Source organism: Aquarana catesbeiana, linkage group LG04, assembly GCF_042186555.1.
Source record: "Aquarana catesbeiana isolate 2022-GZ linkage group LG04, ASM4218655v1, whole genome shotgun sequence".
NCBI classification, from domain to species: domain Eukaryota; kingdom Metazoa; phylum Chordata; class Amphibia; order Anura; family Ranidae; genus Aquarana; species Aquarana catesbeiana.
In genome coordinates this window covers 187,582,771-187,606,697 of record NC_133327.1, presented here as the reverse complement: position 1 = coordinate 187,606,697, position 23,927 = coordinate 187,582,771, and the positions used below count along the sequence as shown (strand labels likewise).

At 40.7% G+C, this 23,927-nt stretch overlaps 1 protein-coding gene across 1 annotated transcript in view; it reads left to right on the top strand.

The window, feature by feature from the left end:
* ARHGEF26 (Rho guanine nucleotide exchange factor 26) overlaps window positions 1-23,927 on the top strand; it is a 216,713-nt gene that overhangs the window by 102,626 nt on the left and 90,160 nt on the right. The window contains exons 7-8 of the mRNA XM_073626013.1: window positions 19,441-19,593; window positions 23,396-23,525. Of these exons, the coding sequence (XP_073482114.1) occupies window positions 19,441-19,593; window positions 23,396-23,525 (283 nt within the window). The remainder of the gene's footprint in view (window positions 1-19,440; window positions 19,594-23,395; window positions 23,526-23,927) is intronic.

Sequence of the window (23,927 nt, the reverse complement as noted above, 5' to 3'; positions counted from 1 at the left end):
ACTCTTTGCTTGGTGTGAGAGGCTGCATGTCTATAACGTTACTGTAATCACTGGCTAGACAGTCGCAGTGCAACACAAATCTATTCATATTTGGTAGTCAGTGAGGTAGTAAAAGTGAGCCAGTGTAGTAATGTTGCCCAGCAAAAAATGTGATGCTTTTATTCATATGGTGGAAAAAAGTGTCCATTTTTGGATAACCTAGAGTTGTATTCCATCGGAACCTGGTAGTGTTTGGACTAGAAGACTGAAGCGTGTTCTATATAAATACTAGGGGACATAGGAAAGAAAATTCAAAGATATTTCTATAATGTATAAACTACAAAAAAATGTAGGTGTATTCTATGTAATTGATATGGCACATAGGAAAGGAGGTTGTAATAATTTCAGTCATTTAGCTAAATTACGGTATTACATTGACATAATGGTACCCATAGGGATTTTCCACTTCATCTGTTTTTCATGGTTGACATATTTGTTTGGAAACTTGACAGTATATGTAGTATGTGCAATCATAACTGAAAGCAGTTTAAATGACCTGTTCATCCCAAAGTGATATTTTAGTTATGGACATAGTCCCTAAGCTTCTCGTATCTCTTGGAGCTTTAGCAGTGAGATCTCTTGCCTTTTTGTTCTGCCTGCCGTGAGGAGCTTTGGGTGGTCTAGCTTTTTATTACTTTCTCCATAATATAACCTAAAGGAAACTCCAATGGGAAATGGGGAACTCTCTATTCATAGCTGTGGCAGGAGTGCAGATGTAAGACTCCTTTAAGTGATACTAAATACACACTGTTCAGTTTACATTATCCCTTCTCTTTATGGATGGTGGATGATGGCACTGTAAATATTTGAATAAAAAAAAAATCTAAGCACCCTTTTTCATAATCGATATACAGCTGTCGCATGACCCAGATCTTTCCCAGCCTGTCTGCAGGGGAACATCCGCAGGAGGAGCTTCTAGTCATCTGCTGCTGGTCACGTGATCAAAATAAAATAAACCACCTCTGGAATACAGAGTAAAAATAAATATTATCAATAAACTGTTTTAAATTGGCATACAAATATATTTTTTAAATCAAATATTTATTATTTTTGTGCATAAACATGGCGTGGGCTTTATAGGGGGAGGTTCTGCCAATCCCACCCTTTTTCACACCCCTCTAGCCTGTGTCCATTGTTTGTATGTGCTTAGAATTACAGGGAGATGACACCTCCATCAATCAACATGTAATATCCCGCTTCTATAGTGTAGAGCTGTTTAGTGGGCATGGAGGAGGAAGGAGGGAATGAACAGCTTATCTGTGGGCTGCACAGATAAGAAAAGGAGGAAATGGACAGCTTAGAAGGGAACTGAAACTGGAGCATGCTCAGTAGATGTGGCAACGGCTGGTCTACACAATCTCAGGCTGAAGTGGGGACACAGACAAAGAAAGGAGAGACAGTTAACAGCAGAATCAACCAAGCTTTTGTAGAATACAGAAAATGAATCCCATAGTTATTGAACGAGTATGAACAGCATGTGATCCAGCATGTACTGACACTTTTTGCTGGTGTGGGTTTAATGACACTATTAGAGATGTAAGATAACATTAGATGGTTCAGCTGTTTGGCTTCCCCAAAGCATCATAGTAATGACTGCTGAGCACCTAAACCAGGTGTTCCCGCCCCCTGAACAGCCAGGCACTCCAGTAAATACTGGCGGGGCAGAGCAGAGAGCCAGTGACTAACAGTCACTGGCTCTCTGCTCACTGAAGACCGAGAACTGAGCGATCAACAGTCTTTGATTGCTCAGTTCTCGGTGTAGAGGCAGTGGGGGATAGTGGAAGCATCGGATAGATGCTGCATCCACCTAGGTGAGTATAAATGTTTGTTTTCTTTTTAAAGGAGAAGTCCAGCCTGAGCTTGTTTGGCTGGGCTTCTCCTATGGGTCACAGGAGTGCAATTCGCAATGCTTTGCTTCATGGCAACGGCAGAAATTGTACCCTTATCAAGCTTGGTGGGTAATACCACCTGCCGAGTATGACCCATTCAAGTGATTGGCGCCCCGCTGCAGACGCCCTGCAACACATGCAGTTGTGACAAAGTTGTCCAGTATTTAGTGGGTAAAAACAGGTGGTGGGGAGGTGATGCAATGACTCCTCACTGCCTGTCAAATGCTCACTTAAGATTGATCTGAACACAGATCATGTTTCATATAGCGAAGCAAATGTAAACAAGCCCTTAAGGAAATCTATGGTCACAAACATCATTTAATAACATCAGCATTGTAATAACAATACAAACAATAGTTATTTTTGACAATCCAATAGAATCTCCTTTCATGTTGTGAGTGCTGCTAGTCTGCTGTCCATCTCTTTCCACAACTTCCTGGATTCCCTGCATGCTTTGAGACTTCTCATCTGCTGTTTACTGCTGTTTTACTTTTTTAAGGCCTACATATCCCATGGTACCTTGCTGCCTGCAAGCGGTGATTCCTGTACTGACTCCACCACCTGAAATGCCTCCTCCCAGCACCTCTGTAGTTCTGAAGGCAGGCTCTGTGAAATGTGTGCAATAAGACATAGTGAATGTGTCATAGAATTCAAAGAAGGGAATGTGTGAGGATCTTCACAAAGTTTTAGACTTTTAAGATTGTTTATATTAATAGGAGTAGGCTAGATATAATTGAAATACAATGTGGAAATCAATATATGATTGTTGACAATAGGTATGTTTTTTAAATAGCCATTGATACACAGATGAAATAAGTAAAAAGGAATTTGCTTTTCACTGAAATCCTAAACAGTGTTTCCAGCCCTGCCCAGGCCCCTTCTGTTGGACTACAGAACACCTTCCCTCTCATCTCCATTAAACAAACAGGGTTGATCGGTTTTTAACAGAAGAGAACTGGCCCTGTCTGATAACACTGCTTATTCAATCCAGAAGAGGCAGTGTGAACAGGAAGTTAGGTACTCACTTGATTTCTGACAGACCCACAGATATTTACAGTGGGGAAAATTAATTATTTGATCCCCCTGCAGATTTTGTGAGTTTGCCCGCAATGAAGGTTCTATAATTTTTATCATAGTATTTTAAATGTTAGAGACAGAATATTAACCAAAAATTCAGGAACAAACATATGATACAAATGTTATAAATTCAGTTGCGTTTCAGTGAATAAAATAAGTACCGTATTTGATTCCCTACCAACCAACAATAATTCTGGCTCCCACAAACTGCCTACTGTATGTGCTCATGTGCTACACAGATTAGTCCTGTCAATTTAAGAAGATGCTTCTAATGATAACTCATTATGTGTATAAAAGACCCCTGTCCACAGAATTTCTCTCTTCCATTCAAACCCACCATCATGGACAAGACCAAAGAGCTGTCAAAGGACGTCAGAGACAAGATTGTAGACTTACACAAGGCTAAAATGCGCTACAAGACCATCAGCAAGAAGTTTGGTGAGAAGAGGACAACTGTTGGAGTGATTATTCACAAATGGAAGAAATACAAAATAACCATCAATAGCCCTTGGTCTGGAGCTCCATGCAAAATTTCGCCTCATGCGGTAAGGATGATCATAAGGAAAAGTGAGGGATCAGCTCAGAACTACACAGGAGGAGCGTGTGAATGAGCTCAAGGCAGTTGGGACCACAGTCACCAAACAAACCATTGGTAACACAATACACCGCCATGGATTGAAACCCTGCAGAGCCTGTAAGTTTCTCCTCCTCAAGAAGGCACATGTACAGGCCAGTCTGAAGTTTGCCAATGAACATCTAAATGATTCAGAGAAGGATTGGGGGAAGTGCTGTGGTCAGATGAGACCAAAATTGAGCTCTTTGGAATTAACTCGACTTGCTTTGTTTGGAGGAAGAAAAATGCTGACTATGACCCTAAGAACCACCATTCCTACAGTCAAGCACAGAGGTGAAAACATTATGCTTTGGGACGTTTTCTCTGCTAAAGGTACAGGCTGACTTTGCCACATTGAGGTGTCAATGGACGGGGCCATATATTTTAAAATCTTGGATGAGAACCTTCTTCCCTCAAAACACTGAAGGTGGGTCATGGATGGGTCTTTCAACATGACAATTACCAAAAACATACCGCCAAGGCAACAAAGGAGTGGCTCAAGAAGAAACACATTAAAGGTAATGGAGTGGCCTAGCCAGTCTCCAGACCTTAAAAGAGAAGCATGGGTTCTGGGTTTTTTTCCCCCCATCATGCTTGCCTAGGTGAATGCAGCATCAGTCCCCCAGTGCCTCTACATTGAGAACCAAGCAATTGAACATCGCCGGTTGGCTCGGTTCTCACAGCTCCCCGAGCAGAGAGCTGCTGACTGTCAATCAGCAGCTACTCTGCTCTGCTCCTCCATGCTCACTGAAGCGCTGAGAGCCTGAGATGGGTGTCAATCCAGGCACCTGGCGGATCCAGACTTCCATTGTCGCGATGACGCTGTGCCTGGACTGATTCCAGTGACATCAGCAGAGAGCGAACTTCAGTCCGCTCTCTGATGAAAACGGGTCACAGGAGTGCAAAACGAATTGCACTCCTGTGACCCATAGGAGAAGCCCAGCCAAACGAGCTCAGGCTGGACTTCTCATTTTAATCCTATAGAAAATTTATGAAGGCAGCTGAAACTTTGAGTTGCCAAGTGACAGCCAAGAAACCTTAAACAAGTGTTTCTCCACCAAGTACTAAGTCATGTTTTACTTTTTTTGTTCACTGAACTTCAACTCATTTTATAACATTTGTATTGTGTTTTTTTTCTGGATTTGTGATTGATATTCTGTCTCTATCAATTTAAAATACACATATGATAAAATATAGACCCTTCATTTCTTTGTAAGTGGGCAAACCTACAAAATCTGCAGGGGATCAAATGAATTATTTTCTCTACTGTATTTGCAACATTAAAAAAATAGATAAAAGGGAAATGTGCATGTATTGGAGAGATACTGAGTGTACTAAATATGTTTTTTTTTCCCCTCAAACATAGACTTGCACTCTGCAGAAACTTGGCATAGTGCAGAATTTTTTTTTTTTTTTACTTTAATGGATTATCCTCTTTCATCAGCACTCAGTAAACACCTGCAGATCAAGGTCCTATTAAATAAGCAAGGCTTCTAGGTGTAAGCTAGAGCAGATGTTGCTTTTGTGATAAGGCGTTTGATATACTGCAATTTACAGAAAATACTGCTGAATGCATTGAATGCAGTGCACTTTTATTTTAAAACTTTGTACCTTGTCCAATATTTCATTTGTAATAATATCAAGTAGCATATTGTTAATGTGGGACTGAGAATTTGGCAGTGAGCTGTGTTGTATGGTTTTCTGGATACCAGGACTATGAACTGTTTGATTCAGGCCCATAGAGGAGAAGAGAGGGTTCTGATTGGGTCTGCCAGTCAATTTTGAGGTGGACCCGATTGGACCCTTTCTTCTCCTCTATGGAGAGGCAGATGTGTACGTCTACACCCAATCTGATCCACTAAAAACAGACGGATGGCGGTCCATTTACACCCGACTGCCCATAGTGGGCTGTATCTGTGTCCTCTCTACATAAGCTGGAGCAGATACGGACCAGCCATCCTCCTGCTCAGCGGGGATCAGTAGACAGATCCCCTGCTGAGCAAGCGGACTCTCGGTAAAGTCTGCCCCATGAGACGGGCCTGACTTTTGCTAAAGAAAGAGCTTTGTGTTTGCCTGTTTTAAAGAGACCAATAAAGACTGTTTACTTTTACAAGCGGCTTGCTGGTGATCTGAAGCCCTCCATATGACCGCATATTCCTATAAAACAAGTCTTGGGAGATATATCTGATATCTGATATTAAAAATGCATGTGTTTCTACACAGAAAATTGAAAGGAAGAGTCGTCCTTAATCGGTGGGAGAGAATTTCATATTGGAAAAAACTTAGAGCTGAAGTGTGTCTAAAATCAATTTTATTTTATAATGAGTTAAAGTGATGACTTCATTCAATGTTCATTTATTGTCATGTACTTCATAGGAATGAACGCTGCATTTTGTCACACTCTAGTTTCTGGGTGGTTTTGTGGAGCTGGAGTGTGTGTCTATCTCCATCTGGTACGATTTAACAGAAGGCGCTAAGCTGGTGCGTGCCTTTTTCCTCCCCTTAAACAAAGATTACTTCTTTCCTTGTGACTTGTATACCTTAACGTTTCTTCCTGCAAATGGAATATGGGCTGGTGTTCAACAGGGAAAGTCTGTGCTTGCCTGTCATTGTTTGTAAAATGCCAATTGATAAAACATATATTAAGTGAAACACATTGTATGCCATTACTGACTGATGAGTAGATGAGGAAATAAATGGATGAAAAGCCCAGCTCTAATGGGGTCTATTCTGCCTTACTAAGAGAGGTCGTGGTGAAGGTAGTGCACTCAGACTCCTCTATTTCATTGTTTTTAAGCTCATTTTAACATCACGTGATGGATATATTGCACTTATTAGATAAGACAAGAAATGGAAATGTTTATCAGAGATGTAACTAAAAGCCCCAGGCCCAGTTATGGAATCTTTACATGCAACAATCATCAGCTATTCTGTTTTATATGTTTTGTAGCCTAGAGAACATTGTGTTCTTTGGTAAATGAATTCACTAGACACTCGCGCAGTTGAACACACAGCAGATATTCAGTGTAAGAATAGGCAAATATGAGATACCCCAAATAAATCAAATTATGGATTTCTTTCCACTAGTCCCTCCATCAATCTTTGTACTAGCCTCCTGTAATTGCCTTTTGCTACATTGCACAATGTAGCAAATGTAGCAGACTGAGCTTGCTTACTGAAGGACACCTGGGTGAAGAGATGTACAGATTGAGCTCTGTCATTTCAAGGCCATTGTTTCTAATATTTAGGGACTCTTTAATGACTGGAATGGTACCACTGGATTGGCACAGGGCCAATATGGTGCTCATATTTAAAAAGGGATCAAAGTCTTTACCAAGTAACTATAGACCTGTTAGTTTAACTTCTATAGTCGGGAAGATACTGGAGAGCTTAAACCACTTTTCCCAATTTTCAGCTTTCAGCGCTCTCGCACTTTCAATAAGAATTGCGCAGTCATGCAACACTGTACCCAAATGAAATTTTTATCATTTTGTTCACACAAATAGAGCTTTATTTTGGTGGTATTTATTCACAAATCAGTTTTTTATTTTTTGCGATATAAGCGAAAAAAGAGCAGAAATTTAAAAGAAAAACAATTGTTTCTACTTTCTGTTTTAAGGAAAATCTAATAAAATCAAATTATGTCATAAATTTAAGCCAAAATGTATTCTGCTACATGTCTTTGGTAAAAAAAATCCCGTTAAGTGTATAATAATTGGTTTGTGTGATCACGGACATATGTGCGCAGATGATCACGGACATATGTGTGCAGATGATCATTCGGACATATGATTTTACTGTTACATATGTGGGACAGGTGTTTTTACTGTGTGGGGACATGTGTGGGGACAGTGTTTTGGGGACACTATGTAGCGGACCTTGTGTGTTTACACTGTGTGAGGACACTGGGCCGGTGATCAGTGTGTAAAAAGCTGTAAAAAACAGCTCATACTCACTGATCACCGGCTGGATGCAGCGATCCTCTCTCCTCACCTCACTGACAAACTTCCGTGTGAAGAGAGGAGAGCCGATCGCTTAGCAACCAGCTCTCTGTTTACATCACATGATGGCTGTGATTGTACACAGTCATCATGTGATCAGGAGGGCCAATCACAGAGCCCTTCTGCCGATCGGAGGTGCGCCGTGTCCGGGTGACACAAGTGGATCGTGATCGCGCCGCTGCAAGGGCACGCACGCGCGCGATCCCCCTCCTTCTGAGGAACGTTCCTGAACGTCCACTCAGAAGGAGGAAGCTCCCACCCGGCCGTATATGTGCAGTGGCTGGGTGGGAGGTGGTTAATAAAAAAACACATAGATGAGTTTTAGCTGGAAAAAAATATTTTAAGCAACAGACAGCATGGATTCATGAAAGACAGAAGTTGTCAAACAAACCTGATTTCTTTTTATGAGGAGGCAAGTAAAACCTAGGACAGATGAGTTGCTGTGGACGTGGTATACCTGTATTGTGCAAAAGCGTTTGACTCAGTACCCCACACACATGTCTCATGTGTAAGGTAAAGTCTACAGGCTTGGAAATATCAGTTTGTAAATGGATAGAAAACTGGCTAAAAGACAGAATTCAGAGAGTAGTGGTTAATGACTCTTATTCTGAATGGTCTAAGGTTATCAGTGGTGTACCCCAAGGTTCAGTGCTGGGACCTGTACTTTTTAATACCTTTATAAATGATATAGGGCCTGGGATTAAAAGTAACATTTCTGTCTTTGCAGATGACACCAAGCTATATGCAGTGGAATGACATCAGTGGCAAATGAGGTTTAATGTTGATAAATGTTAAGTTATGCTGGGGCTAAGAATATGCATGCATCATAGATACTAGGGGCGCGTACAACTGGGGGAATCAATGGTGGAGATCTGGATCTGGGGGTTTTGGTAGATCATAAGCTCAATAATAGCATGCAATGCCAAGCTTCGGTTTTCAGTGAGCAAATTCCTTTCTTGTATTAAGAGAGGTATGGACTCCAGAGAGAGAGATATCATTTTGCCCCTGTACAAATCATTAGTAAGACCTCATGCGGAATATGCAGTTCAGTTTTGGGCACCAGTTCACAAAAAGGATATCAGGGAACTGGAGAAAGTGCAGAGAAGGGCAACCAAACTGATAAGAGACATGGAGGAACTCAGCTATGTGGAAAAATTGGTGGAACTGAATCTATTCCTTCTTGAGAAGAGGAGATTAAGGGGGGGATGTGATCAACATGTACAAATATATAAGGGGTGCATATAGGGAACTTGGTGTTGAGTTATTCACTTTAAGGTCATCACAGAGGACAAGGGGGCACTCTTTACGTCTACAGGAAAAAATATTTCATCTCCAAATACGGAAAGGTTTCTTCACAGTAAAAGCTGTGAAAATGTGGAATAGACTCCCTCCAGAGGTCGTTCTGGCCAGCTCAGTAGATTGCTTTAATAAAGGCCTGGAATCTTTCCTAAATGTACATAATATAACTGGGTACTAACATTTTATAGGTAAAGTTGATCCTGGGAATATCCGATTGCCTCTTGGGGGATCAGGAAGGAATTTTTTCCTCTGCTGTAGCAAATTGGATCATGCTTTGCTGGGGTTTTTCCCCTTCCTCTGGATCAACTGTGGGTGAAGGATTGTGTGTATGGGATTGTATTGTTTTTCTTTTTTTTTGGTTGAACTAGATGGACTTGTGTCTTTTTTCAACCTATGTAAGATCACTCATGTATTTCAGTGTATTTAACTATTTTCAGTTATTATTAAATCCACTGACTTACCCACCCACAAAGACTAGGGCACCCTTAGAGCCTGTTTACATGTGAGCCTTTTTCAAGTCAAAGCTAAGCTTGATGCGCAAACGCTTTACAAGAAAAACCCCATTCATTTCAATGGCCTCTGTTCAAATTTTAGCATTTGTCGCCTGTATGAAAATGCCTGGCGCTCAAAAAAGTACATGAGCTACTTTTCAGGCAGATTGGAGCGTTTTTGTCCCCATAGATTTCAATGGAAAATGCGTGAACAGTAAGAAACTAGCATTTTTTTTCTTGCATTTTTTAAGGCGTTTTCAGCTCAAACAGCAGCTCCCCTCCACTTTTTTAGCATTATTCCACACCTTATGCAGGTTTTTTTTGGCCACAGTAAAAATGCCTATATTTGCAAATCTGCTCAAATAAATCCTGAAGTTTTTTCAAGTGTTTTTTGAGCGTTTTTTTGAGTAGATCTGCAAATATAGGCTTTTCAGACTTTTTAATGTTGGTGTTTTTGTTAAGGCCAATAGAAACCTCTGTAAGGTGTGGAGTGATGCTAGAAAAGGGGAGGGGAGATGCTGTTTGAGCTAAAAGCGCCCGAAAAAAACGCTGGTTTCTCACTGTTCAGGCATTTTCCATTGAAGTGTATGGGGACACAAACACCCAAATCTGCCTGAAAAGTAGCTCATGTACTTTTTTGAGCAACAGGCCTTTTTCTACAGGTGACAAAACATTCAAATGTGAACAGAGGCCATTGAAATTAATGGGGTTTTGTGTGTTGAGCATTTCTGAGCATCGAGCCTCGAGCTGAAAAACTGGGTCTGAAAAAACACCTAAAAGAAAAAACGCTCAGGTCAAGTGTGAATGTAGCCTTAAAGTGTTTGTAAAGCCTAAACATTTTTTACCCTAAGGCATTCCTTGCATTAAAGTAAAAAGTGTTTAGGTGTCAGCATCCCCCTAAACCCCCCCCCCCCCTCCTTTTACTTACCTGAGCCCTCATTTGATCCAGAGCCACGCACGTCTGCAGCTCTTCTCTCCCCTCACTTCTCGGTCTCGCTGGCTTTGCTGGGGCACCTGGAGCAATTGGCTCCCACTGCTGTCAATCAAAGCCAGTGATGAGGGAGTGGGGGGTGGGGCTCGAGTGCAAGCACGCATGAGTGCCCCCATGGGAAGCTGCTTGCACTGGGCAGAGGGGAGGGGCCAGGAGCACCAGCGGGGGATGCGAATAGAGGAGGTTTGTGGCCGCTCTGTTCAATTCCACTGCACAGAGCAGGTAAATATAGACATGTTTTTTTTTTTTTTACCTTTATCACTTTAAAGCCCCTACACACAATCAAAAAATCATACAAAAAATACAGTTTTCAAAGAGATTGTATGATAATCTGATCTAGTACACAGTTTTCGTCTGAAATTTTCCGAATGGCCAAAAACAAAAAATTTTCTCGTACCATACCAGATTTTCGTTTAATCAGTACATTTTAAATCCAAAAATACAATACATTGCATCACTTCTGAATTTTTATTCTTTTTTGTATTTTAGTAACCTCGTCATTTTCGATATGAAAATGGCATGCAAGAAAAAAACAAAAAAAAACAACGGACAATCGTTCTTTTGATAATCTCATTGTGTGTACTAGGTTTTATACCATGTATTTGAGCTTTGAACACAAACATCACGTGGTCAGGTGGAAATACGATGCTGGAAGATATTTTTGAACTAGTTCTTCACTTATTTTTATTAGGAATAAAAAAGGTTCCCTTCATTACACACTTCCAAAATTCATATTTGCAGTGCACCTGGAGTGATTGCCAAAATAGTAACTATTGAGATGTGAATGTTTCAAAACTATGACATTTTCTGACCTTCAGCTGCCACAAAATAAGAAGTCAAATTAAATAAAATTGATTTACCAAAGTAGTGGAGCATGTTCACTTTGCAAAGTAGCTGTGATGACTTCAATCATTCAGTCATGTCTGGGCAAAAATCTTTTTTTCCCCTTGCTTATGTTTGGGCACTCTGCAAAGTACATTTTCATTAAAGTGTAACTAAAGCAAAACTTTTCTTTTTTTTGGTTTTGGATAGATTGCAGAGAGATTAGAACACTTGTCAGTTTGTATTGCTTTCTGTGCCCCTGTTAGGGAGATTCACCCTTTCTGTTTGTCCTGTCATTATCATTGAAAGTAAGGCTACTTTCACACTGGGGCATTGGGAGGATCGGTGGTAAAGCGCCACTATTCTTGGCGGCATTTTTTCAGCTGCTAGCAGGGCGCTTTTAACCCACACTAATGGCTGAAGAGGGGTTATAAGCGCCTGCAAAGCACCGCTGCAGCATTGATTTCAATAGGCAGGGGCGCTGTAGGAGCGGTGTATACACCGCTCCTACAGTGCCTCAAAGATGCGGCTTGCAGGACTAATTTTGGCTTCCTGCCAGCGCATTGCTCCAGTGTGAAAGCACTCGAGCTTTCAGACTGGAGTGAGAGGAGAGGCGCTTTACAGGCGCTATGCAGGCGCCATGTGAAAGCAGCTTAAAGGTAAAAGATCATCGCAAATTTTGGTTGTTCCAAGAAGAGTAATAGAGGGGAAATCTTCCAATGGGGATACTATTTCTGGTGACCTGGGCATCCCAAAGAGATTCCCTTAATTTGCAGAGATATCCTCTCACTTCCTGTTTGGCTATGGGACCGGAAGTGAAGGGAAATCTCTGCAATGGGACACAGATGGCGAAAAAAAATATTTTAGGGATATAACCCTCCCTTGCTCTATTCAAAATGAAAAAAAAAATGTTGCCTATGGTTCTACTTTAAACTTTATCTCATTCACTTAGTTGAGTGAAAATTCACTTTACATAATGAACATGCTTATAAACCAGCCCCATTGTGTCTGGTTGCTAAATACAAAGGATACCGTTTTTGCCCATATACATTGTTATTCATTATCTTTTAGCTGTTTTTTTGGTTTGACAGTTAATTAAATATTTGCCACTTTGCTCTAGCAGTAGTTTGTTACAGTATAGTAAACATAGCCGTGATCACTATGTTTACTATGATGTGTACTGCATTTTCAATGTTGCAAATATATTTGCATATACAGAGAGTCCCTGAAATGCAAGAAATATTTATTTGTAACATCCACAATTGGTTGCCAGTCTGCTTTAGGTCTGTCCATGTTCTGGATTCAAAGAGAGTTACACAAAAGATCATTGTTTCTCTCATTGAAAGCTATCCTTATCTGTCGGAAGGGGACAATGCCAACTACATAGCTTAGTTTCTACCAGATGATATTCGTCATTTTCTGGTACACAGTAAAAACTGAACATGCTGGAAATAAACTTAGAGTGAATGTAAATGAAAACATCCAGTCCAAAGAAATAATTATATTCTCAATAAAATTAGATCTACTAAATCTGATTGATTTGCTGTCTGTGCCCTCTCTGTTTTAATAACATCCAAGGTCATTAGAAGCCTTACAGTATCTGTGCCTGCCCCCCACCACCACCATTTACAGCTTCTGGATGATATGATGAGGAGTAAGCAGTGCTTCTAACTGTATTTTTTATTCTTCTGTATGACTTTTAGAAGACCCCATAAACAATGCTTTCACAGAAATTGTTGCTGATTTTCAAGAATTGAATGTGGATTATAATTGATGGTCAGTTTAGATGCTTATAGTCCTCTTTTGAATAAAAATAAATACATAATCATTGCTAATAGGTCTTCATAAACAGGTGTAATTATCCGATATTTTTGGGCTGGCCACAGACAGGCAGATATCTCACCAAGAAAAGAAGGTGGGAAAGACATCTGCTTGTTCTTGAAAAGCATGGCAAGTCCTACAGCATTTTTTCAATTCGTCCAGTGAATGGAGGTGGTGCATTTGTGGTTACTTAACGTCTTTGTTCATTTAACTGATGAGATTGGCCCTATTGAACATCACCGTGAGTGATGATGAGGATTTTAGACTTTGGGAAGTACTCCTGATCACCCTCTAAAGTTGCCATAAACTGCCTGATTCTTGCCCAGGTGTCACATCTGACCACTGCATTGGTCAGATGTGACAGGATCAGGATGCTTATATTCTGGGCTGTGATCAGAATCCTCAATGTGAGGAGAAGTACTGTTGATGAACAGTGTATTCTAATACATAAGCCATAAGCTACCATACACACACTGATACTGTTACTCAATATATCAGATTCTGCAATAAACAATTCCTGTTCAATGAGGTGACAGGTAAACAAAGGCACTAGTAAGGCAGGTTATAGTTTTGTATCTCAGCTCCCCTTTCATCTCTATAGGCAGTTATTGAGAGCTCACTCAGTTTTCACAGTGTAGTAAATGTAAATGTTGGGAGACCAGAGGACCATTCAAGAGTATCAAATGTTCTTTCTATGACAAGCATTACTCTGTAGTGCCAAGATCCTTTAGCTGGAGTTCAAGAACTGACCTACTGCACCCATTACTTTCTCCTTGGACTTCGGCTTGTAGGTAATAAAGTGAAACTTCAGCTGACTGTTTGTTTTGGATAGAAGGAGGAAGAATTAGAGCCTGTCAGGTTGTGGTTGCTTTCTAAATCCCAGTTAGGAACATTTCCCTAGTCTTAGGAGTTAATATAATAAAGGCAATTACACCTGAAGGTGCACTCTGCAAGGGATGTTTCCCCAGTAAATGTAAGCTTTGTGAATATAGTGAGGCTTCACTTTGTAAAGCATACTCAATCACATGCAGGGAAAAAAAAAAAAAATAAAAACATAATTTTTGCTTGCACTTGATTGGATAATGAAAGCCAGCAGAATCCTTTGCAGAGTGGAACTGCACTTGCAAAGTGAACTGCTTATTTTTCTTTAGTAAATCAACTCCTTAAGGCTTGTACACACCCCAGCAGGTTGAACGGAAAATAATGGACAGCTCAGATCGGAGCCACTGTACTAACAATCCGATGTTATTATAGCGATCTCCCCTGCTATGCTATTGTGTTCTGACAGGGGGATGCCCCACTGCCAGAACACTCCGATCAGGAGCCGGTCAGCAGACCTTTTTCGGTCATGAGCCTTCAACAGAAGCCGGCTTCTGTCGGACCCGCTGCCATACCCACAGGCCAAATTTCGGCCAGTATCTATTAAGCCAGCCGACATTCGGCCCATGTCTGTACTAGGCTTTAGTCTGAAGGACATGAAAGGAAATGAGGGGAAAACCAACCCTCTGACAACTGGCATTGGAACGGGTGTCTTCATTGCAAGTTTCCCCTTGCTTCCTGTTTCGCAGAAATCTGTAAAGATTTGGACTTTTCCCCCACAATCTGTTCTAAAAACAATACTTGCCATGGTGTTTTTTCCCAAGGGCAATTCAGACATACATAAACACCTGGCAGTTGTGCTAACTCAATACTAGAATAGAATGTTTTGGCTGATCTACTTTAGTACTGGAGGATTTATTAAAAGCTCCAAGATTGCAATTTTTCATTAGACCAAATTTAGCATTGCATTTGCTCACAGTCCTAGAATCGCAAAGTTTATTTTATATACCCTTGCCGTCCTTCCCTTTTCTTTTGTATGCTGTCTCTCAGGACATTAATACAGAACATTAAGGAATTAATATCTGGCACCAAATCATAATGGCATTACCAGCTTACTATTTCAGCTATGTAAGTGCAGCCTAGCGTGTAATGTGAGAAGCCAGATTGTTGTTATGACTAGGTTGTAATTTAATTGTTAAGTCTTTATTTGTAGCTCACAAGAGACATGGAGAACTTTGCGTTCTAAAAAGCCTGTGGCCCTTCTCAGGACTACCTATTACGCACAGGACTGGCACAAGTAAACATTTTGTTTGGCAAAAGTGATCATCTTGCAACATTAATTTTTCTTCTTGTTCGTTATCCACACTTGTAACTAGATCACGTGTAAATTGAACCTGCTACCTAAAGTCACCTGTATTTGTACAAGAACTGGAATAGTTACTGATATATAAAAATTTACATTTCGTTCCTTATCATTGTCTGGGTTATGGGACATGTATACTCAAACAGGACTCCTGTATTTCATGTAAAATTATGGGCCAGTTCACATCTATAGTACCATCAAACAGCAACCACTCCAACGTATAACAAACTTTTGCTCCCAGGAGCACATGGAAGGGCGATGCATGTCAAACAACAAACAAAAACAAACCATTTCCAGCTCACACCAGCCAGCCTACAGCAAATCACATTGACCATCTAACAGTTCATGTTAAAAACAAGGGGTTTCATTTTGCATATATTTGCAAACATATGCATAAGCTGCAGGGCCACTTCACTGCACCCCAGTGTACTGCAGTCCACTTCACGGCACCCCAGTATACTTTTGAGAGTCTTCACAGATGAGCACATATATATTATTGAATAGATTAAGGGTGGGTATGTCCGGAGGGAGCCCACCCCTCCTTAAAGGTATTGGGGTGCGCTGGACAACCAGCATAAGCACATTGGCAGTTAAGGTATCCAGTGCATTCCCTCACCAATTTACCAACAGTACTAACAAATGGCAACCACCCAAACCTATAATTAGCCTTTGCAGCAAGGAGAACATGCTGCAAAGGGCGACGCATGTCAAAAAACAAAGAAAAATTCCCTGCTTACTTACCAGCCAGCCTGCAACAAACCGAACTGTTGCAGTTTACATCTATGCAGCCGCAGTAACGGCCATTTCACCTCCCTAGATGTGTTAACATTATGGCATGCTGTTTTAAGGCAGCTTATTCGTTTTGCATGAACCAGCAGTACACCTCAATGCACAAAAAATGACAAAGCATTTTTGGAGATCTGGTACAAGTACATAGGCTGCTAATAAATATGTGATGGTGTGCTGTTCTGTGTACAGTGTATTACCTTTGAGTTTTGGTAATGTGGGGTAAAACACATTTTACAATGCACTACCACAATGCATAAACGTGGAGCCTGACTTATACTGTGCATTTTTCTATGCATTTGTGCTTATGCTTACTAACGGTTCTTCTAGATGTGTGTTATTGACTTGCATTTTCTGTGTAAAGTTAAGAAAAAGTTGCTATGTGTGACCTTGCACCATTATTTTCACACGTCTCAGGGAAGCTTTAGAGCAGGGGTGTCCAGATTTGATGAAGTAAACACGTGTGAGGGCCGACCATTTTGCCTGACATTCTTTGAACCGTTAGAATTAAATGGAAATTAACTAATACACTGTCCAACAGGAATTCTTTTGCCTTTTGTGGCTGTGTGTGGTGAAGAGTCTAAAGATGAGCTTGGGCGTGTTATTTTGTATATACTGTATTTATCGGAGTATAACACGCACTTTCACTTTGAGGGAAGTTTTAGGAAAAAACTTACATTTTAAATAAAGAAACTGTGAAGCAAAATAAGGGTTAGTGCCCATCAATGCAGCCTAATCAGTGCCCATCTGCAGCCTCACCATCGCCATGAATGCAGCCTCACCATCGCCATGAATGCAGCCTCACCATTACCATGAATGTAACCTTTGAATGCAGCCTCACCATTGTAACAAATGCAGCCTCTGAATGCAGCCTCACCATTGCCATGAATGCAGCCTCACCATTGCCATGAATGTAGCCTCTGAATGCAGCCTCACCATTGTAATAAATGAAGCCTCTGAATGCAGCCTCACCATTGCCATGAATATAGCCTCTGAATGCAGTCTCACTATTGTAATGAATGCAGCCTTACCATTGCCATGAATGCAGCCTCACCATTGCCATCAGTGCAGCCTGATCCATGCCCATCTGTAGCTTCGGAGGGGACAGGGAGGGGGGCGGGACGAGCGCCAACAGATTACATACAGGAGAATCTCTTGTGTACTCGGTGGCCTCTTTAATACAAAGTCCCACCTCCTATGATAAACAAAAGTTCAGAACAGCCGTCCAAGGCCAGCCCAGGAGACGGGACTTCCCATTACAGCGGCTGTCGAGTAAACAGGAGATTCTCCTGTATATAATACGATGGCACTCATCCCGCCCCCTCCCTATCCCCTCCGAGGACCGATAAATACAGTATATATCTTTTGTGCCCTCCCCCCATGAATCCGCGGAGCTCAGGGATTCGTTGGGGGGCCACAAAAGATGTATATATCCAAATTACCAGTAGGGCCGTATTTGGCCCGCAGGCCGGACTTTGGACATGCCTGCTTTAGAGGCTTTACAGGTTCCTTTGCATAGTGGGGTAACAAAAAGGTCTTGTTTGACCACATAGTAAAAGTTTAACACGTGTATACATTCATTGCCATTTATTGCTTTGGGTCTTTGCAACAGGTGCAGAAAAAATTGTGAAGGTTTTTTATTATTTTTTTTATGAACTGTCTGGCCAGACACTGTTTTATTTTAGCATTCTTGAGTTTTCCTGCAATAAAAAATATAATTTATGGATTTGTCCTTTTAGGTTTGTCTCAGGCACTGACTATCCATACTAGCGTTACCGATGCTAAGCATTTGCTTGTACTCGTGCAAATGCTTCAATACTAAAACCAATACCTTCAAGTCCGCAGACTGTAACCGCTGCCTAAGCCTGGGTTCACATATGTAAGGGGCTGGATTGCAGTGCGATTTGTAAGAGTCCAGTGCAGTTTGTTTCAGTGGTTCTGTTTCGATTCCAGTGTGAATTGTTAAAGTGTATGACATTGGAACTCACACCTGAACTGGGCTGGAAATCGTACCGGACTCTTTTTTTTTAAATCGCACTGCAGCCGGCCTGCAAGTATGTGAACAGACTCCATAGAAAAGGATTTTGGTTCATATGTCATGCAAATCGGATGTGGTTTAAAAGGCATCCAATTTGCATACATGTGAACAGGTAATTTTTTATTAGTCTAAAAAAAAAAAGTCACATGACACTAAAAATAGGTATTGGTAATTAGTATCAGTGAGTACTTCATATAATCCATACATTTCAAATTGTTCATAAGTGTCTGTGGCTAGATCTATTAAAGCTGTAGTAAATCGTCATTTTGTTTTTTGTTTAAATCCTGCATCGTATGGTAGCACATTATTGTGAAACTTACCTTGGAACGAAGCCACCCAGCGGCGTGCTGTCACTGCTGAAGGCTCTTCCATCTTCACCCGGTCTTCCTTCCGGGTTCACGGACTTTGGCTGTGTGGGTAGCCGGAGCTGCGATGAAGTCACTCCCGCACATGCCCGAGGGAGCCACCGTTCATGGCACAAGTATGCCGTTCCTTCAGAGCGCAGGTGCCGGTGATGGTGCATCGGCTGCATCAAAACTAAATATCTCCTAAACCGTGCATGTTTAAGAGAGATTTGCTGTACCTATACAGAAGCCTTACTATAGGCTTACCCAGGGCTGGCCCAAGACATTGTGCTGCCTGGGTCCAAGAATGAAATGCTGCCCCCACCCCAAAAAAAATTATGCCCACCAAAAGGCCCGCACATCCATCATTTTATACCATAATTAAAACTAAAAGTAATTTTATCAGGAATTCAGATTTACATGCAACAGCACCTTGTCTATATGCACAATTATATGATATACCAATTATAAACAGGCTAGGGTAGTATTTAAACAGGCTAGGGTAGTATAGGGATAGGCTAAAGTAGTATATAGACAGGCTAGGGTAGTATATAGACAGGCTAGGGTAGTATATGGACAGACTAGGGTAGTATTTGGACAGGATAGGGCAGTATAGGGGCAGGCTGGGGTAGTATATCTACAGTCTAGTGTAGTATATGGACAGGCTAGGGTAGTATATGGACAGGCTAGGGTAGTAAATGGGCACGCTAGGGTAGTATATGGACAGGCTAGGGCAGTATAGGGGCAGGGTGGGGTAGTATATGGACAGGCTAGGGTAGTAAATGGACAGGCTAGGGCAGTATAGGTGCAGGCTGGGGTAGTATATGGACAGGCTAGGGTAGTATATGGACAGGCTAGGGTAGTACTATATCTTTAAAGATATAGCTTGTCAGCGAGCAGTCAGGTTTTCTAAGCATTACTGTGTAAGCTGTTGACAGTAAAACATAATTTCCATGTGAAATGCATCTCTTGGGTCCAGGCTCTTCATCTTGGTGCATTAATATTTTGATTGCAATAACAATCTCCCTTCTCAACTGTGTTTTTCAGATTCTTTAAAGAACTGGAAGGGAGACATCAAAGAAACATTCTTATTGAAGATATCAGTGATATTGTGGAGAAACATGCAAAGTCTACCTTCGACCCCTATGTGAAATATTGCACTAATGAAGTCTACCAACAAAGGACGCTACAGAAATTAATGTATATTTTTACTTTAATCTCCTTCTCTTGCACTTTGTGATTTTATTTATTTTTACTTGTCTATTTTTTTCTTGCTATGTCGCACCAAGGGGGTATAGTTTAAAAAAGAAAAAGTGAATCGTGGTACATTCAAACCCAGTTTTGCCTACATTTACTATAAGGAGGGGGAATGTGTGGAGTCAGATGCAGGAGTGAATTCCAGAATATAAAAATCAGGATTTTAAAATAAACGCCTCAATTGTAGCATGCCATACTCAGAGAATGTGGACATAATTGATGGAGTGGGATGCAGCATGGTAGGTCTTATAGGAATTATTTGTAATTAATTGAATAATTTATTTGTCATTTTAAAATGGCAAATGTTTCAAGTGTATTGATCGTATTATAAATACAGGCAATGTTACTAAATCCTGAATCGTCATTAAAAATGGGCAGTCCAGATGTAGGATGAATGGAGACAAATCTTCCACTGGGTGTTGGATAGTGAAAAGAATCATTACCTGCTTTTTAAATATAGTCCATGGCAAGTAGTAGCATTTCAAGAATAGAGCTATAAGCATTAAAGTGGTCGTAAACCCTCACATAATCTACCCAGTGAAGTGAACAGCCTCAGATGATACACCGAGATGAAACAAATCCTACATAAGTTTTACATGTATATCTGCAGTCTTCCCTTTTCTATACTCTTTGAAAAGTGCAGATCATGTTAGAAATAGTTCCTTCCTCATTCAGCAGTGGATGTAGAGTCTGGGCATACACTGTGTGAGAGATGATTGGAGGAAAGGCACACTCCCCTCCACATAGGCAGAGTAAGGAAGGAACATGCAGAGCTGTAGTCTGAATAGACAAGCTCTCTGCTAATCTACCTCTGAGCTCCTTCCCTGATACAAATGTTCAGCTACTGTTTTCATGTGTTGGAGAACTTGTCAGTGACTCTGCTGATAACAGAGGAGCAGAACACCAGAGAGAAACGGCACTTAGAGCTTTGGAGAGAGATAAGTAAACACTACAGATATATGTGCTTAGGTCAGATTTCATGAATGGGGTTTACAACCACTTTAAGACATATATATATATATATATATATATATATATATATATATATATACATATATATACATATATATATGTATTTCTTTTTCTTGGGATGATATTTGCAATTCTTTGTTGCAGCAAGGGAAAGTAATATGCTTATTATTAGTTGAATATGTTAAGAAAATCAGTGTGTTTCGGTATTTTCTTTTTCTTTACAAAAGCTAGCTGGTGATGCTCACTGTTTCTGCTTTCTAGAAATGTAACAGATTGTGTTATTAATATTTAACATTCCTCAGTAATGTAACTTTTTTTCCCCACTGTGTGGTGTTGCCGCATTTGATGAGGCTTTCCACTTTCAGGAAGGAAGTTGGAAAGTCTTTCTGCTTCTTCGTCTGGTGGCTTTCTACTGCAGGCGTGTTGGTTTTCTTCTGAAATTAACAAAGCCAGCAAGTTTGGGATGGTTGCCACCATCAGTGTTCAATTTGCTGAATGGCAAAGGTCCAAGAATGGACCACCTTGCCTCCAGCTGTCACTAAGTTACAGAAATGGGCTTCACACCCATACAAACGCAATTTTGAAGCTAAGCTTCATATTTTGATATTTTATATTTTACATTATGCACATAACTCCACTAGGCTTATTTAAAGGGAACCTGACACACAACCGAAGTGTAAAACTATTTCAGGTCTGTAAGAGCAGGCACCAGTAATGTGCATAGCTTTTGTTCTTAGCAGAGCTTTTGTAGACCACAGGAGTTCCTAACCCCAAGTGCACTCAGAATGCAGTATTTAACTCTGAGTTGAAGCTTGAAAACTCCTTGGTGTACACAGTGTAACGCGTATGCGTTTGTTGATCAATGCAGACACAGGCATTGAAGAACTAAGGACTGCCAGAGCTTTGAGTCAGAGCTCAGACTCAGGGGTGCAACAAAAAAAAAAAAACTTTGCAGATAATAGAAGCTATTTTAATGCTTCACATGCTCTTGTATTTCTGTTGTGTTTTGTTTTTATTGACAGATTAACCATAAGTCATTTGTAACAATTAATCAGAATTCCAAATTTTTTTAGTTCAAATCTGATTACCTGGGTTATTTGCAAATCCTCATTGCTCTTACCTAAAGTGGTTGTAAAATCAAAACGTTTTTTACCTTAATACATTCCCTGCGTTTAAGTGATTGAAGGCCTCATGCACGCTGGATGTTATAAAAAACGCCAGTAGCGTTAGCTGTAGAAAGCAGTAGCTGTAGAATGAGTTTTATAGTAGCGTTTTTCAGCTGTATCTTCTTTTAACAAAACGATATACTCCTACAAAGGCTCATGGCTCAAAAGCGCTGATAAACGCAGAATAGCCGAGTTGTTCAGCTTTTATAGGAGTTAGAGAGTTTTTACAGCTGAAAATCTCCTCTTAAAACCGACTAGTTCTGTTTTTTTTTTTTTTTTTCCAGCCAGAAAACGCCCCTGCCCAAAAAAACTCTGATAACAGCCTATGTGTGCATTGATACATAGTATAACATGCTGGAGAGTTTACTGGCTGCAGAAAAAAAACGCCTGAGGCCGAAAACATCCAGTGTGCATGAGGCCTAAAAGTTGTTTTTTTTTTTTTTTTAATAACAAACAAATTATGCTTACCCGCTGGTTTTGCACAGAGCAGCCCCGATCCTCTTCTTTTTGGGGCCCCCACCAGCAGTCCTCCCCACCCCTCCTACTACCCCCAATAGCAAGCCTCATGCATTGGGGGCACTCGAGGATGCTCGCTTCAAAGTCATGCTTCTGTGAATGGACATTATCCATTCACACACAAAGCACGGCTCGGCTCCACACCCGCTCTCTCCTTGTTGGCTCACCGGCTGTAATTGGCAGGAGCCAATGGCTTCCGCTGCTGTGTGAGCCAATGAGAAGAGAGAATCACGGGAAAGACGCTGCTCTCATGCACATCGCTGGATTGAGATGTGGCTCAAATAAGTATAATGGGGGCTGGGGGGAGCTGCAGCGAGAAGGTTTTTTTTTTACCTTAATGCATAGAACCCTCTACCTTTAGAACCTCTAAAAGATACTTTTTTTTGTTTTGTTTTAAACTTGCTGTGCTCCACCACCTCCCTATATACTTACCTGAGTCCTCAATTGAGCCAGTGCTGTAAACAGCTGCATCTCTTCTCTTCCCTCTCCCTCTACTCACAGGGACTGATGCAGGAGCCCAATGGCTCCTGCTGCTGTGAACCAAATGCTGTGAGGATGGGATGGAGCTGAGCCACTCTGTGTGTGTGTGTGTGTGTGTGTGTGTGTGTATATAGATGCACACAACCCGGCTTGAAATCAATAACAAGTGGCTTCATATGGGGGGGCAGACAAGGAAGAGGAGGAGCGGACAGAGCCAGCAGGGACCCCAGAAGTCCCGGAAGAGGAGGTTTGGGGCCACAATGTGCAATACCATTACACAGAGTAGGTAAGTATAAGGTATTTATTATTTTATTTAAAAAAAATCCTTTAGAAATGCTTTAAATAAAAGAAAATAAGTTAGTAAAAGTATACTTGTTCTTGGCAACGTACACTTTTTTTTTCATGGGCACAGTGGATATTTCCGGAGTCTGTACAGCTGTGGTGATATAATAAGATCAATAATTTTGTGTTAAAACATTTACTTTAACAGGAAATTCTTTTCTTTTTTTTTTTATTTGTTTCAGACATTTTATTTCTTTCATCTTATAAGGTTGTTCATATAGAATTCAAATTAGTAATATTTAAACATATGTTAATATTTTTTATTTTAGATCTACAAATGCACCTTTCAAGGATGCTCTGGTTAGAATTGAGTCTCAGGAAGAATGTAGGAATTTGCCAATGATTTCTTTCCTCATCCTCCCAATGCAGAGAGTCACTCGACTTCCACTTCTCATGGACGTAAGCTTTCCTTGACTGACCTTTTTTTTTATGTTTTTTTCTAATGAATGACTAAGCTACTTCCTGAAGGTGGGTGGGGCTATTAGAAGTGACTCTGATTTAATAAACAGGTTGTAGAGAATCTGCAATATTCAAGAATAATGTTGCAATCTTTTTTTTTTTTTTTTTCCCCACAATTTTCAGGACCTTGTTTGCCTTGTAGCAAAACCAGATTCACATTACACCTCTTTACTTGTACACGTTGCTCACCGTACAGTTTCTTAACTTGTTCTCAGGTGTAGAGTGCTGAAGTTTCAGAATGGAGTGAGCTGTCCAATAGTATGAAACGTAGCCAGCACACAACATCTCAATCCACAGGGACTGTTTATTCATCCTGAGAGCAGGGGCAGTAGAGTGGTTTAG